General features: G+C 48.9%; 2 protein-coding genes across 2 annotated transcripts; both read left to right on the top strand.

Annotated features, from left to right (window-relative positions):
* The first annotated feature begins 220 nt into the window (after window positions 1–220).
* Window positions 221–14055, top strand: LOC134068724 (FH2 domain-containing protein 1-like). Its single transcript, XM_062524457.1, has 11 exons — window positions 221–679; window positions 1423–1484; window positions 4518–4620; window positions 5175–5260; window positions 6498–6598; window positions 7105–7175; window positions 7790–7897; window positions 8208–8278; window positions 9278–9395; window positions 10327–10491; window positions 10935–14055. Exons 1-11 carry the CDS (start codon window positions 287–289, stop codon window positions 12912–12914), a joined length of 3258 nt encoding a protein of 1085 aa, XP_062380441.1. The 5' UTR covers window positions 221–286; the 3' UTR covers window positions 12915–14055.
* A 2169-nt stretch (window positions 14056–16224) lies between these two features.
* Window positions 16225–18287, top strand: LOC134068725 (rho-related GTP-binding protein RhoG-like). The gene is made up of 2 exons (XM_062524459.1): window positions 16225–16251; window positions 17637–18287. The coding sequence occupies exon 2, from the start codon at window positions 17699–17701 to the stop codon at window positions 18272–18274; it is 576 nt and encodes a 191-aa protein (XP_062380443.1). The 5' UTR covers window positions 16225–16251; window positions 17637–17698; the 3' UTR covers window positions 18275–18287.
* The last annotated feature ends 852 nt before the right edge of the window (window positions 18288–19139 follow it).

Genomic DNA, 19139 nt, shown 5'->3' with positions numbered 1-19139 from the left:
TCCTGTGTGAGCCTCCATCACCTCCATCACTTGGTTTGTTTTAGTGGGCTCCCGGTTGAACCCCACCGCGCCCCCCCCTCCCTTCCAGGCCGTGTGACTCGGCACCCCCCCCCCCCCCCTCTCTCTCTCTATGCACATCAGTCTGTGCGTGGCCCCCAAAGAGTCTCGGCCCTTTCATGGAACTCCGGCCCTCGGGGCCCCAGCGACCCCTACCACCACCACCACCACCACTCCTGCTACCACCGCTGCTGCTGCTGCTGCTGCCCCTCTGTCAGCTCTGACGGCCATGTCGGCCATTTCAGCGCCCCCTGCTCCTCCGTCGGCCCCACTGGGGCCTCCCCCTCCCCCTCCTCCGCCACCTCCCCCTCCTCCGCCTCTGCTGTCTTCGCCGCCCTTCTCCTCGTCCGCGCCCGCGTCGGCGCTCTCCAGCCTGGAGTGCAAGCGGCGGCAGCGGCTGCGCAAGCTCAACTGGGAGCGGATCCCGCGGGAGCGCGTGGAGGGCCGCCAGAGCGTGTGGAGCGGGCCGGCCGCCGTGCGCGACGAGGAGGACTTCGCGCTGGACCTGCGCTCGCTGGACGAGCTGTTCGGCCAGAAGGAGGCGCGCGCCACCGAGCGCTCCGGAAGCTTCCGTCGGAGCCTGCTGCGCTGCCGATCGCCACAGGAGACCAGCCTCGACAAGGTGAGGGACAGCAATAGTGCCCTGTTCTCCACCTGCACCAGCAATACATTTGTATAAGTCCGATAACTGGAGAATTTTCAGGAATGTTTAGAGGTATATTTGCCCTCCAAGGAAACACTTAATGATGTGATTCTCAGTAAATCCATCCAAAGCTACTTCTCATACGGAAACAGCAGCTTTTCTACACTATTATACACATCAGTGTGCATAATATCTCTGATCGTCTTCTTTGGGTGAAATAATAGCGAACTCAAAGAAATAGTAGCTTTGGAAATAATTAATCAAGATCAGTTTGTGTTATTTCTTTGAAATGTTCTTTATCCCTGAATAAGACTCTGCCTGAGGAGACCCTCTTTCACCTCAGCAGGGAGGCTCCTGTTTGCAGGACAAATGTGTTTATATGGCATGTGAGTGTTAGGGAGTTGTGTGATGGCAGTGATTGCCCTCGGAATGAGCTTATTAGTCTGGAGCTGAGAGCTTTCACACGAACCCTCATAACGGTCACACACACACACACACACACACACACACACACACACACAGAGAGAGAGTGAGAGAGGAAGCTCCTGCTGTGTCATCTGCGACCCATTAGTCTGCAAACCCATCGACTATGATGAGCGAGCCGTGTTAAACAGATGGGCACAGACCGTCAGCAGTACTTATTTTGATTGATCTCAGTGAGATGGCCACAGATCATCAGCACGTACTCATCTGGATCGCTGTATGTTTTGTCTGATTTGCAGGTGACACTCCTGGACTCTAAACGGAGCATGAACGTGGGGATTTTCCTGCGGCAGTTTAAAACGTGAGTTGATTTTGCACTCCGCTCATTGTTTACATTTTGCCCTCCCAACCCCCCCCCCCCCCCACACCTCCCTTACACTTCCTCCTTTCCTAAATAAACAGCGCACTTAATGACGGACAGCTAATGACGGGGCCTCTTTGCTGTAGAGACCTTGGCAGTAGCCATAAAGGCCCTAAAACTCAGACAGTTGTGTTGTCTCTGCGCTTCGAGAGGAAACACAAGTGACTACAACTGCACTCCAGAGGGAAGTACTTAGCACCTCTGATGGAGGCAATCGAGTGTGAGTGGGCTTGGCTGGCCATTCCCCCGTGTGTGTGTGTGTGTGTGTGTGTGTGTGTGTGTGTGTGTGTGTGTGTGTGTGTGTGTGTGTGTGTGTGTGTGTGTGTGTGTGTGTGTGTGTGTATATAGAGTGGTGGTTTAGGAGGGTCTGACAGGTGCCAAGGAGGTGGCAGCTGGGAGAGGTGGGGGTCGAGTAGGGAGTGGGAATGGTCAGCCTGGAGGTCAGAGGTCAGATCTACTTTGAAGCCATAAGTGAGGAGGAGGAGGAGGACGTCCAGAGCGAGGAGGGTAAAGGACACCCTCCTGATCCTCCTGCTAGAGGACTACTGGGCAGGACGCATCGCATCAGAGATGGCTAAGGCAGAGCAAGATACAGTACAGCCACTTCCAGGAATCCGGGAAACCCAAGGCGGGGTCAAAATCCCCCTTTATGCAGAGCAGAGCAGATTGAAGTCTATAGCCTCTGCTCTGTTTAGGATTAGGATAGGGATTTTGACCCCCACCCCCCTTTGTGCGATTCGGGTTCCAGAAGCGGCTCCCGATGATGTATCTTGCTTCATCTTAACCATCTTTGATCACCTCTCTCCTGGCTGCTGGTTCCACCACACCTGTCTGAGTCATTAGTGCTTCTGGTTTTGCCAAAAACGATTTGTTGGGTGTGGAATAAGAAGGTACACACTGTTTTGTGTTTTTCCTAAATTGAAGTGTCCTCTGTAAAAAGGTCACCTTTTATGAGGAGTTCATGGTGATGATTACGCAATTACGACATAACTTTGGGTGGACTCCAAGTGAAGTGCACGCTACTGTTAGCATCCTCAAACACTACCAAAGAAAAGCTTGTAATGAACAACATACTACACTCACAAAAAGTTAGGGATATCTGGCTTTCAGATGAAATGTAATGTTTCAGTACAGAAAGTTAAAGTGGATTTTAGGTTCATCCTGAAATGTCGCTGACTTTTCGTGAGTGTATTTACGTGTTGAAACACAGGGAAAACTTGCTGATCGCCATTGTTTGCCAGCTTTGCTTCTTTGTTCTCAACAGGAGAAATATTTAAGAAAGTGGTTTATTGCTACTAATTAAAACGGATAGTTATGTAATCGCCATTTCATAAAAACCCCCTAGATTGTATTTCGGAGCGTTTTGACGCATGCTGCCAAACAATTTATACTGTTATTTAATCATTTATACTGTCATTTGTACTGCTATCGGGCACCGCAGTTCTTGGCACAGCAGTGTGTGGTTACAGGGCTTACACTGAAGTGTGTGTGTGTGTGTGTGTGTCTGTGTGTGTGTGTGTGTGTGTGTGTGTGTGTGTGTGTGTGTGTGTGTGTGTGTGTGTGTCTGTGTGTGTCTCACACACACTGAGATGAAATGACTGATTCCCAGGCGGCCTCTGTTTTGCGAAGCCGGTATGCTTTCATGCCTACACATGCAGCGCGGCACTCCATGCAGGCTCAATTGTGCACAGCTTAATTGAAGAGCAGTTTCTCTCAGAACCCAGCCCTGCCACGACACGCACAGAGACACAGAGCCATCAACCGGTTAGGGCTTTTGTGATCGAAAAGCCCCCTTTTAACATCGGACTTACTCAGAAGCTATTTGTCTGCTCTTAGCGCATTGTTGACTGGCGAGTCACGTTTTAAGTGTCTGGGGGCCTTTTTCCTTTTGAACGTCGTAGAACGTGACTGTCGGCACCCTTGGAGTGGACCTGTTCATTATTTTATACTATCAGCTGGGAGTCCAATGCGCATTATGGTGGCGGAGTCTGTAATGTTCTTAAATAAACAGTTACAGACATGACCAACAAAGGATTTGGCTGTTTAACAAGACCAGTGTGTCCTTCGTACGGCCTTTTGTAGAGACATCTGGGTGTTTGTCTCGTCATGTGGAACGTTGCACTTGTGTGTGTGTGTGTGTGTGTGTGTGGTGTGGGGCCTTGGGGGTATATGTGTGTAGAATTGGACTGTTGGATAAGGTTACCTAGACAGGCACAAGGAAGGGAAGTGTCCCTGCCTGCTTTTGGCGTGCCTCATTCGTGACTATCTAAATTAGTCGAGCGCTTTTCCTAAGTGGCTGTGTCACTTACATAAGAGACTCTCACCTTCAAGAAGAAATCACAGATGACACCACCGTGCCTGTTTTGACTCTGGGTTTGGGTCCCCCAGTCCAGAGGGACCGATTGGGGGGGACAACCCTCATCCTCTGCGGCTCCTCCGCCCAGTCGGAGTGCTGTTGTGAGTGACCCCTGCGCGGGGTATTCGAGATTGGCGTGTTTGCTTAGCCTTGACGTCTCCGTCAACGTCGCCAGTGTGGCGTCAAAAGCTGTGTGTGTGTGTGTGTGTGTGTGTGTGTGTGTGTGTGTGTGTGTGTGTGTGTTTTCCTTTCTTTTGCATCTCGGATGAGATAAGACGCAGTGTGTGTGTGTGTGTGTGTGGGTGTGTGAGCTCACAGGGCGCTATGATCAAAAGAACGGAGAGTGATATGGGAAATGTCACCTCCTTGTGTCACTGGCGCCCTTCGTGGTTCACAGGTTTCCAGGATTCCTTAAGGATCAATTGTGTGTGTGTGTGTGTGTGTGTGTGTGTGTGTGGAGCGTGGATGTGTCTGGTTTTTTAGAGTCATCTGTGATGTTTACGCTGACCTTCTATTCTGAAGACTATAGCCTAACGACTCGCCTAACGACCCCAACCATCGCTTCTAATGAATTTTGTGTTGATTAAGGAAGTGACATCACTCTTTTGTTTCCATAGTGCTGCCACGGAGATTGTGGATGACATCAGACAAGGGGCCGGCGGTCGCTATGGTGCTGAGAAACTGTCCGAACTCCTCAAGCTGTTGCCTGACAGTGATGAGGTGAGTACCCCCCCAACAACACACACACACACAGACCCTCCCTACTCCACCCCTCGCTCAGTTTGTCTCAGTGGAGACACCGTAGTCCTCTACCAGACCCAATCTGGTTTCTATTAGCACTCCGGACCCTGATGACCACAGACTTGCCATGCCGTTACCCTGCTGGAATCTCTGCTCAAATCCCACATCATCATTATGGAGGAATTTTCCAAGAATATCGACACTAGCTCTTCAAAAAAGGAGAAACACTATCTCTCTTGGTGAAAGGGAGACTTACTGCAGGGTTAAAGAGGCTTAGGGCAAAGATTAGGTGATTTGGACACATTTTTTGACTGGAATCCTCTTCATTTTGTCACTTCTTCTCTATTCTATAGCCTACTTTCATTTGTGATAGAAAATGCTCATTGAAATGGCGTAGACTAACTATGAGAGACATCGAATCTCAGTCATTGAATCTCTTGAAGTGTATGTTTAGATGAAATCTGCATGAAGATGTGTGTATTCAAGTTGTTTCTTTACTTTCTTTGTGCGTGTGTGTGTGTGTGTGTGTGTAGGAGACCCGTCTGAAGAAGTTCAGTGGGGAGCACAGTTCTCTGGGGGAGCCGGACCTCTTCATGCTGCTGTTGGTGGAGGTGCCCAGGTGAGCTCCATGACTCCTCCTCTCCTCTCCTCTCCTCTCCTCTCCTCTTTTCTCCTCTCCCATAGTTTTACACTTATGGCACTTTACAAACACCTTTGTCCAAAATGGGACTGACAAAAATATGTAAACACCTTTGTCCAAAATGGGACTAACAAAAATATGTAAACACAGATCATTTAACTCTTCCTCACCTCTGTAGCTCATTTCTTCAACTCCTATGAAAGACACAGCAGGTTTATTAATAGTACAGCATATCAAAGCCACATCAGCAGCTCATTGTCAGTGTAGCCTTAGTGCACTTAAGGCCCCTGCACACAGAATATGATTCAGTTCTATTTAGTCTGCACCGCTCAATAACATCTATCGTTTAATCAAATGTTTGTCAGTTAAACATTTCGGGCGCTGGCGTGCGTGGGCAGGTGACTTAGTGTCGGCACACTCATGTCTGCAGCCTTTGTGTGGAGGCCTTTGTTAGACCACACAACTGCTTTAGTTTCTTCGAGTGTGCGAGTCCTTCATTTTTCCAGAGGACGGGGAAATCTGGAGTTATTTATGGCCTCTGTTAGTCCGTTTGTTGGGTGCTTTTCAAAAGCCGGCCTGTCAGACACAGGAAGTTGGATTATCACAGTGTGTAAAGGTGAAGGCGGCAGCCAGAGGCTCCAATGTAAACAGCTCTTGTCTGAGCGCGGCGCTATTGGCTTGCTTGGCTCCTGCAGTTCACCAGGAAGTAGCCATTAGTCAACCCATCTTAAGCCTTTTAGAGTTTAGATTCTCTCCTAGTCTGTGTTCCATTAAAGTCCAATGCTCTGCTCCTCGGCGAGGGGGAACTGGTCCTGGCTGTCTGTAGACTAGTGTCTCTTCCAAACCCAACACCACCTCCACACACCCCAGGCCACAATTCAAAACAAACTCCCCCACCAGGCACTCTTAAGGCTGACTGCCGACTGATCAATGGCTCTTCTTCTTTCTCCTCCCTCCTCCTCCTCCTCTTTCCTCTTTTCTCTTGTCTTCTCTCTTCCCTCCCACCTCTCTCTTTGTCTTTATGACTCTTTCTTTTCTTCCTCTCTCTGTTTCTCTCGCTGTCTTTTTTCCTTTCCTCTGTCTCACTTTCCCCCACTTACTCTTTCACTCTATCTCCATGGTTTTGTCTCTTTCTGTCTCACATTCTGTATCCATCTCTCCCTCCCTTTCTCCCCCTTCTCTATCTCTCTCTCTCTCTCTCTCTCTCTCCATCTAGTTTTCGTCTGCGTCTCGACGCCATGATTCTGCAGCAGGAGTTTGACCCTACCGTGACCTCTCTCTGTGTGGCGGCCAGATGTCTGGAGGAGGCGGCCAGAGGTAACTTTCCTGCAGGGGGCCTGTGTGTGTGTGTGTGTGTGTGTGTGTGTGTGTGTGTGTGTGAGACAGAGAGAAGTTTGGGGGGTCTCTTCATCCTCTTTAAGTGCCTCAATCTGATATTCGTCCCTCCTCCTCTTCTGTCTCTGGTGGTCCATTTTGTCTTGTATATAATATTTGACGGTTCCCTTTGGGCTGTAGAAGTGCCTGAGTGCTGTCTACTTCATACTAACACACAAGAAGTGAGGAATTAGAAAATAGTCACCAAGTCCTTACAGTGATGAGTAGTCATGAGATGTATTCTTAATTGAGAAAATGGACTTACTTCATTACCTATGATTGGTATATATATTTTTTCAATATGTAGAGAAGGCTTATAAAGCTATGAGTCGTTTGTTGGTTTGTTTGTTTGTTTGTTTGTTTGTTTGTTGGTTATGAGTCAGCATGTGGAGCAGGCCGGTCTGAGGTGATTGGCTGACCACCTAACTCATACCTGATTGGTTTTTCAGAGCTGCTGAGCTGCCCGGAGTTGCACTCGATCCTGAGGCTGGTGCTGAAGGCAGGGAACTACATGAACGCTGTGAGTCACCTCGCGACCTTGCATCCTATACTGTATTTTTCCGCCAGCTCACACACCGGCTCACACTCGCACCGCAGTCAGAACTGCTGACACCCCACAGCCATCTGCTTGTGTCATTAGGGAAATGAGCCATAGAACACTCACACTGAAAGCCGTGGATAAGATCACCCATCCTGGCATTATCCTTTGACTAAATGCGAGGCTTGGGGCATTTGCCAAAACAAGTAGCCTGCTTTGTGATTGGCCCGTCGAGTTTTTCTGCACCAATAAGGCTGTTTGTTTTTTGTGCAAGCTGTGCTGCAAGCAAAAGTACAAGCTTGGGCATAGAAAGTGTGCAAAGTCTTCTTTTGTTTTTTGACTTTTCACTTTTTTTTTAAGCACAAAGAATCATAACAAGCACAGAAATGTAGGGCATCGGATAAAGAAAACATCAACAATGTCTAAAGAAAACATTAACAGTCAAACACATCAGAAAACACCCAGAGATTAGAACTGCGGAGAAGTCACACTAAGCCCTCCTCAGGTGTGTCTGCACGGGTTCTGACTTTTCTCTCCCTCTCTCCCTCTCTCCCTCTCTCCCTCCCTCCCTCCTCCTCTCCTCCGTGGCCTTTTAGGGCGGCTACGCCGGTAATGCCGCTGGATTCCGCATCGCTTCGCTGCTGAAGCTGGCCGACACCAAAGCCAACAAGCCAGGCATGAACCTGCTCCACTTTGTCGCCATGGTGAGACTTACTGGCACCCGCACGCCCGTCTGCCATTGCGTAACTTTTTTTTTTTTCTTTCCCAAGAATCTCTTTGAGAATTAAGAAATGTGCTCAAAAGTTCAGTCAGCTTAGATTGTCAAATTTTCAGTGGCCTGTTATGTCATATTGGTATAACGCATAATCTGTTCTGCATATCTGCATATAATCTGTTCTACACAGATTATTACCTTGTTTCCTTTTTGCTTTTTTTTAAAACCCGGATTTACTGTACACATCGGCTAATACAAACTCAAGAGTCAGATAAGAGCTTGTTCTTTTCTTCCCACAGGAAGCTGTGAAGAAGGATGAGGGCTTGTTGTCCTTTCCCGACCGTCTCTCCCACTTGGCCTCCGCCTCAAGGTATACACACACACACACACTCACACACACATATATATACACACACACACATGCACGCAAACCCCACCAATGCAGCCACACATCTTATTTCATTTACCTCCAGTATGTCAGTATGTTTACTCAAAGGAAGTCCACTTGTGATAGCGATCTCTTTCAAAGAGGGCCAGCGCTAGTTTATAAAGCACAAAAGAACTAGATGAACAAGAACCACATGAAAGAGGCCGCTAGACTGTTCAAGGCTTGACATGAACTTTCCTTGGAATCGATAAGGTAGTTAATGGCAAATGTATAGACATATTGTCTTACCTTGTGATTCTCTTATCATTAGACTAGGAAACGGAGAGGGACATTTAGAGATTAAGGGTGGACTGGAGAGGGGTGGCTGCTGCGGTGTAGACAAGTTGGAAGTCGTCTAAAGAGCAGCATTGTGTTTTCTGATATATTGTGTCAAAATAACGAGTTTATGAGTCATATGTGTTTGAGTGTTGCTTATGTTGGCTTTTGTGGGAAACTAACGTCTGTATTTATGCGTCTGTGTGTGTGGGAGTGTGTGTATGACTAATGTGTTTATGTATGTGAATAGGATTGCAAAATTCTGGGAATTTTCAGTTTCCTTGGGAATTGACAGGAATGAACAGAAATTAATGGGAAACTGATTCTTTTAACGTGGGAAGTTAGTCTATATCAGGGCATCTATATGTATTGATCTACATTGTAATCTAAATGAAAAGCATCTTGGAGCAAAATATTAGTTAAAACAACTTGATTTAATGCAAATTCAGTCGAATTTCCACCCTACACGTGTGTCAATGACATGCACACAGCAATCAGCATATGGCTACTAAACATAGGAAACCTATGATGCGTTCATGCTCATGGGAAAATCATACCGGACATTTTTTACCGCCCTTTTGCATTATGTGAATAATGTATGTGTGTATAATCATTACACACCTACGTATGTGCATACATTAATGTATGATGTGTGTGTTCTTGCAGGCTGTCGGAGGAGTCCGTGCTGGAAGACCTCTCTCGACTCCAAAGCAGGGTGGCATCACTCTCCCTCAGCGCCCAGAGCCAGCCCGAAATCCAGCAACACATGCAGCAATTCCTCGAGGTGTGTGTGTGTGTGTGCACATGTGTGCCTGTGTGTGTGTGTGTCTGTCTGCCTGTATAATTGTGTGTGTTTGTGTGTCAGTGCATCTGTGTCTGTACATCTATGTGTGTGTATGCGTTCCTGTATATCTCTATGTGTTTGTCTGTGTGTGTCTATGCATCTTTGTCTTGTCTGTGTCTGTGTCTGTACATCTATGTGTGTACCGGTATGCGTTCCTGTATGCCTGACTGCTTGCATATGCATGCATGAACCATCCACGCATCCATTCCCATCGCAAGCAGCACATACCATTCACACTGGCCATGAAAAAGACCCCGTGGAGATAAGTAATGATAAAGGCCTGAGAGGCCATAACCGAGTGAGTGCTCCCTCTTCACCCCGAGGCTTTTGCCCAGGCTTTACAGCCTGACCCCCTGCTTGTAAAGAGATTATGTGGTCATTTGAACTGGCTTTCCATTAGCGAGAGGCACTGGCACTATCTCCCCATCACCTATCTATCGGGCTGTTGTTGTGTCTCGGTGAAATACGGAGGGGGAGTAGCCCAAGGTCAGGAGCAGTATAAATCCTGTGGGGGTTTGTAGGCTTAGATTTGTAGTGGGAGAGGTCTCTAGTTGTGTGTGTGTGTGTTTGTGTGTTTGTCTTTGTGTGTGTGTGTGTGTGTGTGTGTGTGTGTGTGTGTGTGTGTGTGTGTGTGTGAGAGAGAGAGAATGAAAATAGAAATTGTCTCTAACTTTATGACTGCATCTGAACATCTGAACAACTTTATGACTGCATCTTGCCAGCCAGCCGTTTAAATACAGTTTTGTACGCGATCATCTACACAAAATATCGAATTCAGATAATTGGTATGTTGGGGCACTGAAACACAAGGGCGAAGTTAGTGAATCAGTGTACTGATTCTCTGTGTGTGTGTGTGTGTGTGTGTGTGTAGGTGGCGGAGGTGCGTCTGCAGGAGGCCGAGGAGGAGGTGCAGGCCTTGCGGCTGAGCAGCCAGGCCCTGGTGGAGTTCCTCTGTGAGGACGAGACCCTCTTCAAACTGGAGGAGGCCTGCCGCATCTTCCACTGTTTCTGCCACCGCTTCCAAAGAGCTGTGCGGGTAAGTGTGTGTCTGTGTGTCTCTCTGTCTCTCTCTCTGTACGTGTGTGTGTGTTTATGTGTAAAGATATTTAGTGACTATCACTTGAATGCCCAACCTGTTTTCAGTATGTTCAGTATATCCTGCGTATGTGATTTCATGGGTTTCTACATGCTGTATTCATGGATTTCATCAGGTCCCTTGCCACAGGTGTATAAAATCAAGCACCTTGATTATCAATGCAAACTGCATTGTGCTTGATTAATACACCTGTGGAAAGGGACCTGATGAAATCCATGAATACAGCATGTAGAGTCATAAGTCTCATATAGTTTGAGTATGCCATGGGATTAACCTTTCTTTCTTTCTTTCTTTCTTTCCTTCTTTCTTTCCTTCTTTCTTTCCTTCTTTCTTTCCTTCTTTCTTTCCTTCTTTCTGTCTGTCTTTCTGTCGTTCCCTCTCAGGAGAATGCTGAGCGTGAGCAGGCGGAGCAGAGGCGCGTGGAGCGCGAGCGCGAAGGCTCGGAGCGTCGGCGTTCCCTGGCGCTGTGCTCCTCCTCCTCCTCCTTCTCCTTCTCGGGAGACTCGGTGGCCTCGGGCGAGGGCTCGGCGGCGGACGACCTGGAGCGCACGCTGGAGCGCAGCCTGAGCCGCAGCGGCAGCGCCCGGAGCCGACGCAGCCTCCGGAACTCCGCCGACGGGCGCCGCCACTCGCAGTTCGCCCACCCGGGCGACGCGCTCGAAAGAGACGCCCCGCACACGCCCTCGCCCACGGCCACGTTCGAGAGCGCCACGATGAGTCCCGTGATGAGCAGGCGAACGGGGAACGTATACAACACTGTTATGCAATACATGCTGTCCTCATCATCATCTCATTCCGTGACTTCGCCCTCTACGCTGCACGCAGATGGCACGGCAACCGGGCCTACGTTAACACACACGTTAACTCACGCGGCGACAGACCTCGAACACACACTAAACGCGCGTTCCAGAGTGAATCAACACACACTGAACGCTGACGCACACAGGACGCTGCGTACAGATGACGCACAGACACAGCAGCTGCAGGCTGCCGCTGGCCAGAGCCCAGTTAGTCACATGACCACTACGTGCACGAAGGTCTCGAACAGTCCCAGTCGGCTTCGAGGACCTGTGAACTCTCTAGAAAGCGCCTCGGTGAACCTATCCCACAATCCCCTGGGACTGTCTGTGGATCACTCTGGCGTGATTGGACCTACTCTCAGTAACAGCCCCTCCCCTCTCAGTGCCTTACCCTGTCCCCCAGTGACCAGGCCACTTCAGGAAGTCCCAGGTGGCGCTGCGAGTAAGGCGCCCGGTAAGGTGGCCGCATCGAGACCCGGCAGCGTCCGAGTGCCCGGCGTTGGCGTGCCCGAGCGTGAACCCCGGGCGCCGGTGCCCTCCGAGACTGCAGCCGTCGCACCGTCGTCTCCCGACAGGCCTCGGCCCGTCGTCGCCTCGCCCGCCCGGGAGACCCGCGTGCCCTCCACTCCCTCGCGCCCTCGCCCGGCGTTGGCGGACGAGGCCGAGCGCGCCGCGTACCCGCGCGTGGGCGAGACCCTGGAGTGCCACCTGCTGGTGCGCGGGCTCCGCTCGTACGACACCCTGGGCAACCCGGCTCCAGCGTCCTCCCCGTCGCCATCGCCGACGTCCCCCCTGCCCCGCCCGGCGCCCAGCCACTGCTCCAAGTGGAAGAAGGAGAGGGAGGCCGAGGAGCGGGAGCGGGAGCGGGACGGCGCGCTCTCCCCGTCCTCCTCGTCCGTCTCCTCCGTTGCCCACGCGAAAGACGACCCGCAGGGCGGCAAGACGGCGGCGGGCACGGCCCGCGGGCCCAAGAGGGGGTCATCCGCGCTGCGCTTGGCGCCTCCTAGCAGTTCCGCCAGCCCGCGCGTTCGCGCCAAACCCGGGCCGGCTCCCTCGGACTCCCCGGCGCCCTCCCGCGCCTCCCGCCTCACCCCGCCGCGCACCTCCTCCCTGCGCGCCTCCCCCATCACGCGCCCCACGGCCGCCCCCGGCCAGATCCGTCGGCACGGCAGCGCCAAGGAAACCGGCAGCCCCGCCGCGGGACAGCCCGCCCGCCGCGCGCCCGAGAGGGCCCCAGACAGAGACCACCCGCCGGCGGGCGAGAGGGAGAAACCCGCCGTCGCCGCCACCGCTGGGCGCGAGTCGTTCGTCCGCGGCTCCCCGTTGCGGGTGTCCAAGCGCGTGGCGCCTCACGGCGAGGCCACGGCGGCGACGCAGGCGCGCGGCGGCGCCCACAGCCCCTCGTCCTCCTCCAGCACGCCCAAGAACATCCGCACCACCGTCATCACCGCCGCCCGCGCCAAGACCACCAAAACGGACACGTCCGTGCCCAAGGCCAACGCCGCTGCCGGCACGCGCGTCCCTGGATCCAAGATGGCCCGTGCCGCGCCCACGTGGAAGTAAAAAATACAACGACGCACGAGTGATACATTTATACCTTCAGATGCACCTGCACGTTCAACCGTATTATGTGCCTGTGCAGGCGATTTAGGGATTGTCAACAGGACATTGTGCATGTTTTCGTATGACAGTTGGAGCACATTCATATTCAATTGCCTCTCTTGCCTTTCTTGCCTCTTCTCTCTTTGTCCGACATTTTTCTCCTGGACAGTCAATGTTTCTGGAGTAAGTCCGAGTTAGATATCCTAGCTTTTTATCTTTGTCTGCGTAGTCTGTTGAAACTGAAGAGAACTGGTGTGATAAGTTCTACCTCCACAACGCTTGGGTTCTTTCTTTGGGGAGATTTCAGTAGGGCTTCTCCTGTAAGGGGGCTGCTACTCTACCATACAGTTTACTCCAGAGGAATCAACTGCCATATTTAAATTTTCAATATTTTGTTTTTCAAATATGTCTCTGTTACCAGTTATACAGGTTCATCATGAAAGACACGATTTTCACATTCAACAAGTGACCAAATAGGTTGCTTAATTGCGTCTGCATATGTTTTGTTTTTCTTTCTTAAGTTTGTATCCGTGGCTGAATATCAATGGGCAAGCTGTTACTGTCGTGTTTATATGTCAGCTCTGGTCATGTGTCTTGCATGTATTTCACCCTGTGTGTATGTGTGTGTATATTTGTGAACTTGATCAAAGTGAGCCATTGCACATCAGCAGCTAGGTACAAAAAAAAAAGACAACATTTATTATTGAGAAGAAAGAAATGTGGAGGGATTTCTCTCAATGCAATTCTTAGTGTGTATGTGTGTGTGTGTTTTTCTTTCCAAAGCAGCTTAATCTATGGGAGACTTTTTCCCTGTGGCCTGGTACAGCTTGATGCCCCGGCCAGCTGGTACTCTATTGGTCACTGTGGGTCGGTCAAAATGGCCGTCCTTTGTTGCACTTTACAAACTAAAGAGAGATGGGTGTTTGGGGACGAATGGGCGACTTCTTTAAAATAATCTGCTGTATGGTTGTAGTGTTTTTTTGTCAAAGAAGAAAGACTTGAGTGTCATATTTGTAATGTAATCTTAAGAATATGAACTCCTATTGTAATATTTGTATTCCTTTGTAAATAAGAGAAAATAAAATGAAGATGGCTGTTGACAGTTTGTCTGATGGTCTGATTGTTGTGCTGCATTGACACGTTCCTGAAACCCAATCAGAACACAATCCTGAAAGCTAGTTTATTGTGGCGTTTATGGTGTCATACATTGACTCCATTTTAAAGTATTATTTGTGTTACTGTACATCCTTGTGCTTCAGTGTTAATTGAAGGGTACCTCATTATAATTACATTCATGTCAATGTCATCCAAACTGAACCCTGTTTCTATGCAGACTACAATAAGGCAACACTTTAATGTAAACTTTCGTACACTTTCTGTCTCGCTTTCTTTTTATTCCACAAACACACACACAAACCTGCACAATAGCCTGAAGTGTTAATTCATCTTGTGGCATAGGGGTAAATGGAGTTGGCTGGGCCTGCCTTGCCCTCTTTAAACGCTGGCCTATCCACTGGCCTTCTGTCCTCTGCCCTTCAACTCCAGTCACTCTCTCTCTCTCCTTCCCTCTTCTCCCTGCATCCCCCCGTTACTGGTCAGAGTCACCCGCGGCTTGTAAACGTTGCTATGGAGATGCTCTAGGAAACCCATAGAATCTCCCCCTCCACCCATGGCATAATGAACGAAGAAGTGTGTGTGTGTGTGTGTGTGTGTGGGTGTGTGTATAGGGTCTCAGTGGGAAAAGTGCCTTTATGGGACAGAGTGACGCCAGCGCCCTTGGGAAAGGCAATAAACTAGTGGGCTTCTTTTGGTGACTGAGTGCGTCTGTCACTGCATGTGTATGTGTGTGTGCCTTTGAGACATCACACTTTTTCGGGATCAGTGAAGAAGCCTCTCTTGATTGCAGCCCAGTCAATAGCTCTAGACCTCATGGGCCTGTGTACCTTGCTTATTGTCCCACAGCAGGGCACTATAGATTACACATAGCCTACGATCTTATCCCTTCATGAAAATCTAAGCAGTGTGTCAACTGCACTATGACTGAAATATGTTTTTGTGACTTTATATGTCTAGAATATAATGCACTTATTGTGAAGTTACGATGGTTTTACAAAACACATTTGCTCACATTAACAGGAAGTTTGATTGACACCATGTCCTATATACACTGTTGTCAACACAACCGCATTTCCATGCAGATGAATCAAGATCTGTGTAAATGAATGATGCCACACAGGAAGCAAGACAAGCTTCTGAGTAGCAGTCTTCAGAATCAGAATGCTCTGCTTACTACATACTGAACAGAGCCGTTTCTTTCTGCAATATTGTAAATGGGTAGATTAAAAAAAAACACCTTCATATTTGCATATATTTTTTAAATGTATCTTTTTGAAGAACAAACAAACAAAAACATATTCCGGGGGTTATTCCAAGTACGTGGTTTAGTGGCGAATCTGGGTAAGATCTAGGTAAGAGTCAGTGGCAAACCTCCTACAACAAGATGATGATGATGATGAGGGAACTTTCCCCTAGAGTTAAATATATTCTCCAGGTGAGAGGCCAGGTGTTGCCTTAACTTCACAGCTATCCTGGGAGTCTGTGTAATCAGCACTGCAAGACACAGGCCTGTCATTTTGCCCTCAGGTCATAGGGTCATGTGCAGGATTGCAGCATTATTACAAACTGACTCTATATAATAGTGTTTATTGTAAACAAGGCACTAAAAAAATGCAAATAAACAGGTTACTTTTGCAGTTTATTATATTCCTCAGTTAGCCAAAAAAACTGTGTTGAAAACGTTTTAAGCAACACCTCTGTGTCTAACCAAATACAAAATGCCCATCTGGACTTGCACAGTGTTATTTTACTCTTTATGGCTTTACTGCCATCTAGTGGACGTACAGATCTCTTACACAAATTTATTTTTGTAAGGAACTCACTGTGTGAACAGTTTATGAACTTATGAATTATACGGAATCATAATCATACAGTATGAATCTACGGTAAGGTTAACGTCAACGACACACCTTGTTCAGCTTCAGGGCAGGCCGTTAAAAAGGTTTAGAAAACAAAATAAATGTTGAGGAGAAGACCAAGCAAAGTTTCGAAGGAACTAAAAGAAAGCAACACAGATAAGAAAAGGACAGAAATTATTTATTAACGAATTATTTCCCTCGGTGTTTCTACGGAACGGATATGAGGTTTATTTTGAAGAGGGCTGCTCCCCGGATGCGTTCGTCAGTGACTGGAGTTTCCATCCGAAGTTCAGTGAGAGGGAAAGCACGACTCTTGAGGGGCGGTGAGTCAAAAGTCAACTTTTCTGAAGTAACATTTAACTTTTTAATGTCACTGAAAGTTTCTTCTGTCTGTTCGTAGGTAACATATGGATACGCATATTTGCATTTGTATGACTAGGGGAGTGTGGGAAAGTTTAAAAGTAGCTACTTTGGCTAACATTAGCCAGGTTGTGATTCTTGTCTTGCTACGCCTTGCTAGGTATCTTTATCGCTAAACTTGGAAGTTGATCTGGCGAATTGTTGTAAGTTATATAACAAGCTAGTATGCTAATTAGTATGATAGGACATTGGTCTAGGTTGGTTCAGATTGCCTCATGTTGTCTATGCCTATTGTTTGTCGGAAAAGATCTGTGTTACAGCAACACCTTGTTAAACAATTGGGGTGTAGCGTTAGCCTAGTTCATAGAGGTTTAACCATTCCGTTAGCTAAGCTATCTGAGCCAGACATCTTCCTGGAAATTCTCTCTGTAGTCGGCTAACAAGTTAGCGAACAACTTTAGCTTGAGACACCAACTCTGTAGCCAAATGCTATATTGCTGAATTCTTTGATGGTGACATTAAGCTAGGGAAATATTTTGCTTCATTAAGGTAGACTTTACCTTTTATCAGTTTCTTGTCTGTGTACAGTCTTTCGGCGATTGTAAAGGGGTTGTCTGTTGTCTGTTTTTCCCTCAAGTCAGGTAACTTGACGAGAAATTGTAGGGTGAGAAGTTTAGATAAGTTCATATGAAGAAATAACCACAAGAACATAAGCTGAATTTATGGTTTGCCAGGGATCCCAATGTTGCTTGACCTGTCTTAACATATAGTTAGTGAAGAGTGAGGTTTGGTCATGAACTTAACATATTACTAGCTCAGCGAAATTCAGTCAAATGGACCAAGAACGGGGAGTGGTCTGCATCAGTAAACAGCGGTCTGCTGCACTGTGGGAAAACCGAACTCACCTGGGTCTTGTGTGTTTGTGTGTCATAAGTCTGTCCTACCTCTAAATCACTCATTAAATGCTACTTAGCTGTGTAAACACTGACAGATAATATTCTACAGGAAGCCAGGTTAATCCGGTAAATAGCAAACAGCTGCTTGTGCCCATCACAAGATGTTTAAAGTCCAGTGTGCACTGATAACCTACCTGAAGGCAACATTCAAAACACAATGCATTTAGTAATAACTAAAACTGTTTCTCTTTTCTCACATTCTCTGTTGCAATATTTACTCTCACTCTTTCATTCATCTATCTGTGTGTACTTTCCCTCCCTCTCTCACTCTCACTGGTTCTGTCTTTCTCTTTATATTTGCCTATCTCTCTCTCTCTCTCTCTTTCTCTTTCTCTTTCTCTCTCTCTCTCTCTCTGTCTCTCTCTCTCTCTCTCTCTCTCTCTCTCCAACAGGTGTCTGAACCGTGAGCGAGCGAGCGAGAGAGAGAGAGAGCGGAGCAGAGAAGTCGAGCAGGATGCAGACCATAAAGTGTGTGGTGGTGGGCGACGGCGCGGTGGGCAAGACCTGCCTGCTGATCTCCTACACGACCAACGCCTTCCCGGAGGAGTACATCCCCACCGTGTTCGACAACTACAGCGCCCAGATGAGCGTGGACGGCCGCACGGTCAGCCTCAACCTCTGGGACACGGCCGGCCAGGAGGAGTACGACCGCCTGCGCACGCTCTCCTACCCGCAGACCAACGTCTTCGTCATCTGCTTCTCCATCGGCAGCCCGTCGTCGCACGCCAACGTGCGGCACAAGTGGCACCCGGAGGTGTCCCACCACTGCCCCAGCGTGCCCGTGTTGCTGGTGGGCACCAAGAAGGATCTGCGCAACGACCCGGACACCCTCTCCAGGCTGAAGGAGCAGGGCCTGGCGCCGACCACGCACCAGCAAGGCAGCGCCCTGGCCAAGCAGATCGGCGCCGTCAAGTACCTGGAATGCTCGGCGCTCAAGCAGGAAGGCGTGCGGGAGGTGTTCGCAGAGGGGGTGAGAGCGGTCCTCTACCCCAACGTCAAGAAGAACAGCAAGAAGTGTGTGCTGCTATAGTCTTGTGATTAGGAAAAGGAGGTGTTTCCGGGGGGGGGGGGGGGACTTCACTGGCATGAGAGGGGGTGAGGGGGGCGTTTGTGGGGAAAATCGGAGGACAAGTGGGTTTAGGGGATGAGAAACGGTTGCAAACAGTAGACCCTGTCTTTTGGTGGACTGATGTGGACTGAACAACACTGTGGTCCTGAATGCTGAGGACTTCACTCAGAAAGCCCTGGCTCACCAAGACCCCCCCCCCCTCTCCCAAGTGCCCCCTTTGGTCCTTCCACTTTTCTCAGCTTCTTTTTCCGCCTCGTCTTACTGCACAGGACTACATGTTTTTTTTTAAAAATCTTTTTCACTGCAATTTGTACTTTTTCCTGGTCGTACCCATCAGCCTGTGTACTTCCTTGTGCTCTCTCTCTCTGTCTGTCTCTTGGCTGCTTCATCATTCTATACCACTGGTTTGCTCTCTAACTTCCCGGCTGGTCCTTGAGTATCAGTGACTCGTTTCACTCGTCTGGTCCAGTCTGAGTGGGTGTTTTGGGTGTTTTTGTTGTTGGTGACGGCCAATCGCCTTCTCTGCACTCGTGTGGCTTGAGTCATCAACCCCAAACACACCTAAGCCTGAGAGCCTCTGATAAGAGGCTGCTGGTGGAACGACGAGTTGGAACAACGTCGTGCTGTGGAGTCGCGATGCTCGACCAGTTAGGAACTATTTCGAGACTGTGTTGGGTCCAGCTTTTTTGGCCTTAGCTGAAGACTGGATTTGATTAGATCTTGTGCTTTTGGACTGTCTCATGAGTCGAGTCTTGGCTTAAATCAGTACAGCTGGGACCATCTCTGTGTAGTCGCCATGCAAGGCCTTCTGAAATGTGCCTGAACC

The sequence above is a fragment of the Sardina pilchardus genome, chromosome 21 (genome assembly GCF_963854185.1).
Source record: "Sardina pilchardus chromosome 21, fSarPil1.1, whole genome shotgun sequence".
Classification (NCBI taxonomy): Eukaryota; Metazoa; Chordata; class Actinopteri; order Clupeiformes; family Clupeidae; genus Sardina; species Sardina pilchardus.
This window is presented reverse-complemented; position numbering and strand designations above follow the sequence as displayed.